The 4785-nt window shown below is 39.1% G+C and overlaps 1 protein-coding gene across 1 annotated transcript; it reads right to left on the reverse strand.

The window, feature by feature from the left end:
* Positions 1–205: 205 nt before the first annotated feature.
* LOC133641455 (tumor susceptibility gene 101 protein-like) lies at positions 206–3891 on the reverse strand. The gene is made up of 6 exons (XM_062035188.1): positions 3850–3891; positions 3685–3769; positions 3551–3616; positions 3323–3486; positions 3151–3253; positions 206–332 (listed from the first exon to the last, which is right to left on the reverse strand). The coding sequence occupies exons 1-6, from the start codon at positions 3889–3891 to the stop codon at positions 214–216; spliced, it is 579 nt and encodes a 192-aa protein (XP_061891172.1). The 3' UTR covers positions 206–213.
* Between the last annotated feature and the right edge of the window lie 894 nt (positions 3892–4785).

Here is a 4785-nt window from a genome sequence, read left to right on the forward strand (position 1 = left end):
AACAAATATGTATCTAAATCAGGCAATACTGTACTATCAAAGCATGCAGATTTCATCGCACCAGCATGACCTTTATGTAGTAAGTAATTTATAAAATGCATCTAAAAACAATGCTGACATAACTAATCAATCACTGATACAACAGTCAATCCCTGCCAGGCAATACTGTGCATAATATATATTTTACAAGCAACAAATCAATATCAGGAGCCATTAACAGTTGGTTTCGTTCTCTTGTACGACATGCTGACCGTCTTCTGTGCATAAAGACAAATATAAACGACCGTCCGCCTTGTGAAGCACTTGTGTTTGCCTGTGGAACTGCAGCCAACCTAAAGGAAAGATTTTGCACAGTGAATTATTTAAGCTCCAGGACAAAGTCTAAATAAACACCATGGACAATCTCACACTTGATCAGACCTGACCCACTTCTAAATCCATCAGCGTCGAAGTAGGGCGCGGCAGCATTCATTGTGGTTGTTTTTTCAATTAGATTTTTATGCTTTATTCAGCACAGACATATAACATAATATAACAGAGAGAATGACCGTGTTCCTTAGTTACTATCTTTTCTACTATTACCTGTATAATTAATGACATAGAATGTACTAGGTGAAAAACACTTCTTGTTACAGCTGTACAACAGTCAGTACCAGTATTACAGTATAGTAAGCAAGATACACAATACCCGGTGTGTAAGAATGGGACCTGGGCCAAGGAAAACTAACCTAATTTGGTGAAGATCTAGACAAACAGGTAGAGATACAGGAATCATAATAAGGAAATATTCTATACAGACGTATGGTTTGATTTTTTTGCCAAAAATCTGAGTAAAAATTTCATGAGCGAAATTTCCACTAGCTCTATTCATGTATTTTTTGCTCCTGAAAATTAATCTGACAGTCCTTTCCAGTAATATCAATTAGTTTTTCATTAAATGGTAGATAACTAACTGTACCTAGAACGCCGTTATGCCACCTCTCTTGGTGTGACGTCAACTACAGAACTGGAGCCCATTTCCTCGCATAGGCAGTGTGGATAAAGGCATGTAAAACTATTATTTTGATCACTTCATTGCATGTTTTTGTCGCCCTGCTCCATGATGACTTCAAAACTTAAATGGGTAACATTATGAGCTAAAAATAAGAAATATATTTGGACTTCCCTGCTCTTCCATCTCCTCTTCCTCAGACATCCATATCCTGTGTTTCCTCATGCTTTTCCGCATTCCTTCAAGCATATTGAGGGAAATATCAGTAGAAGAGGACTCAAAATAGAATGCTGGCGTATTATCTTCTTTTTCTCTCATTTTTGAGCACCGGGTCTGCTCTTCTTTCTCTTTTTTTCTGCAGGTTCTGACTCTTTCTATCTTCTCGGTTAGCTCCTTATTTTCGCGATCGCTTTTGGCTTGATTCATTAATTTTTTTCCCCGAAACCTTTTTTCTTGGAAGTCAGAATCATCAAAATGATTTCTGCAATTTTACTCCTCTTGTTTGATCCGTCCCATTTTGCTCAAATCAATTTGACTGAAAAAGTCCATCAGTTCCTCATATTCCCATCATTGGGAAATGTACGCAGGCTGATGCCTTTAGTTGTATTTCTACAACCTGCAACAATGCACCGGACAGACATATTTGATCATTCCTTCAAATGCTGCATGATAATAATATTAATCTGGATGAAGATGCTAGCAAAACTTATGCTACGCAATATAAAATTGCCTCCAGCCTTTCGTAGGTGACATCAGCAGGCTGATGCAAGCCTGCCCACATTTTGGAGCTAAAAATGGGCATTCCAAAATGTGCTGAAACTCATTTGAAAACTTACTGTCTATATATTATATACTATATATTAGTGTTGTCCCGATACCGATATTTTGGTACCGGTACCAAAATTATTTCGATACTTTTCGGTACTTTTCTAAATAAAATGGGACCACAAAAAATTGCATTATTGGCTTTATTTGAACAAAAAATCTTAGGGTACATTAAACATATGTTTCTTATTGCAGTTAAGTCCTTAAATAAAATAGTGAACATACTAGACAACCTGTCTTTTAGTAGTAAGTAAGCAAACAAAGGCTAATTAGTCTGCTGACGTATGCAGTAACATATTGTGTCATTTATCATTCTACTATTTTGTCAACATAATTAAGGACAAGCAGCAGAAAATGAATTATTAATCTACTTGTTCATTTACTGTTAATATGTGCTTACTTTGTCTTTTAACATGTTCTATCTACACTTCTGTTAAAATGTAATAATCATTTATTCTTATGTTGTTTGATACTTTACATTAGTTTTGGATCCATCCATCCATTTTCTACCGCTTATCCCTTTCAGGGTCGCGGGGGGTGCTGGAGCCTATCTCAGCTAAAATCGGGCGGAAGGCGGGGTACACCCTGGACAAGTCGCCACCTCATTGCAGGGCTAACACAGATAGACAACATTCACACTCACATTCACAGACAAGGGCCAATTTAGTGTTGCCAATCAACCTATCCCCAGGTGCATGTCTTTGGAAGTGGGAGGAAGCCGGAGTACCCGGAGGGAACCCACGCAGTCACGGGGAGAACATGCAAACTCCACACAGAAAGATCCCGAGCGCAGGATCGAACCCAGGACTTTCATATTGTGAGGCAGACGCACTAACCCCTCTTCCACTGTGCTGCTTCGTTTTGGATGATACCACAAATTTGGGTATCAATCCGATACTAAGTCGTTAAAGGATCATACATTGGTCATATTCAAAGTCCTCATGGTATAGTACCGAAAATGATTCATTAGTATCGCGGTACTGTATTAATACCGTACAACCCTACTATCTATATACTATAATGTCTATTTTGGGGGGAATTTAACCTGTAGACATTATTTTTAGATCCCGAACTGTGAAATAAGTGCCAATGTTGTCAGCGTTACAGGGGCCTTTAAAGTTTGACTGCAAAATAACACACAATGGGGCCAAATAAAGTTGCAAATGCCAGCAGTTGGATCAATAAGGTGATAAAACATTATTGAATTAGAGTAAGAACTCGTAGCAAAGTACAAAACTAGCGTCCGCTTAGTGCCAATGTGTAATATCTAATGCGTAATATAGCTTTGGATGCCCTGTGTTACTGTTTATGTAGTTTTGATCAAGCAAACTTACATGAGGCTTGTTCAGGCTGTGGGGGAGGTTGCATACAAATAGGAGGAAGGTCTCCAAACGTGGCAGTCATCACTTGCAGGAGGCTGATCAGGTCACACTGCCCCTGAGACACGGATAGGCGGGTCAGTCGGCCAAACGCACTTACGTCTCACCTGCTGCCGGAGCCACTCACCTGCTTCCAGTCCTGCAGGTAGGGAAGCAGGACCTCTCCATTGCTGGACACGTAGTGTCCTTGCAGAATCATCATCTCACTCGTGGGTCTGACGTAGCAGATGGGGGCTGACTGAGGGTAGCTTTCCTCAAGCCACACACACACGGGAATGTTGTAGCGCACATCTGACGTGGCGGCAGATTTTATGTTATGTTTGCACTAACATGAACTGATAGAAAATGTCATTACCTTTAAAAAAGATCGGAAGGGTTCCTGTTAGACTCATCAACACCTTGGTGGTTCCATCATTGTAAACTGTACAACACAACTCATTTAAAAACTCATTTGAAAAAAGAACGATCAACAGTTGAGATATTTCTTACCATAGTCATTCACTACTGGAGAAAGGCTTCTGAAATGAATCAGTGCAACATATATTTCATGGGCTACCTGCTTGCGAAGATATGTCTATAGAACAGAAAAAATACACCAATCATGAATGGGCTCTATGGAGCAGACAATAGGGGAAAATTCAAGATTTTTCTTACCTTTGGCAGCATTTTCTTAAGGGAGTTTTTGCAGTGTGTCATGATTGTGTCTATAAACAAAACCACGTCTTTCCTTGTGTCTTATCTATCCCCGACTAACCTTTGCCGTTACTTCCGTATGTTTAGAGGCAATCACAACTTTATGACTGATAAAAGCCAATAAGAGAGCGGTTTCATGACCAACATAGCAATTACATTGTTTGTGACCTAATTAACCTGGGATGTCCACACTTTGTCATACCAGCACACATGAGATGGCACAAAATTTTGTCCCCGAAGTGCCAGATTTAGTCGCACAAAAGCGATAGTATGTACATAAGCAATGAAATAGGATAGGATATTAATGAATAAAGTACAAAACCCAAAACCAATGAAGTTGGCACGTTGTGTAATTCGTAAATAAAAACAGAATACAATGATTTGCAAATCCTTTTCAATTTATATTCAATTGAGTAGACTGCAAAGACAAGATAGTTAATGTTCAAACTGAGGAACACATTTTTTTTTTTGCAAATAATCATTAACTTAGAATTTAATGGCAGCAACACATTGCAAAAAAGTTGGCACAGGGGCATTTTTACCACTGTTTTACATGGTCTTTATTTTTTACAACACTCAGTAAACGTTTGGGAACTGAGGAGACCAACTTTTGAAGCTATTCAGGTGGAATTATTTCCCATTCTTGCTTGATGTACAGCTTAAGTTGTTCAACAGTCCGGGGTCTCCGTTGTGGTATTTCACGCTTCATAATGCGCCACACATTTTCAATGGGAGACAGGTCTGGACTACAGGGAGGCCAGTTTAGTACCCACACTTTTTTACTATGAAGCCACGCTGTTGTAACACGTGGCTTGGCATTGTCTTGCTGAAATAAGCAGGGGTGTCCATGATAATGTTGCTTGGATGGCAACATACTGTATAATAATAATAATGGAT

Source organism: Entelurus aequoreus, linkage group LG24 (assembly GCF_033978785.1).
Source record: "Entelurus aequoreus isolate RoL-2023_Sb linkage group LG24, RoL_Eaeq_v1.1, whole genome shotgun sequence".
Taxonomy (NCBI): Eukaryota; Metazoa; Chordata; class Actinopteri; order Syngnathiformes; family Syngnathidae; genus Entelurus; species Entelurus aequoreus.

Coding starts and splice junctions, on each gene's coding strand:
- LOC133641455 (XM_062035188.1), bottom strand. CDS start 3,891: ATGACACACTGCAAAAACTCCCTTAAGAAAATGCTGCCAAAG. Junction 3,770..3,849: donor TTAAGAAAATGCTGCCAAAG/GTAAGAAAAATC, acceptor TCTGTTCTATAG/ACATATCTTCGCAAGCAGGT. Junction 3,617..3,684: donor TCCAGTAGTGAATGACTATG/GTAAGAAATATC, acceptor TGTGTTGTACAG/TTTACAATGATGGAACCACC.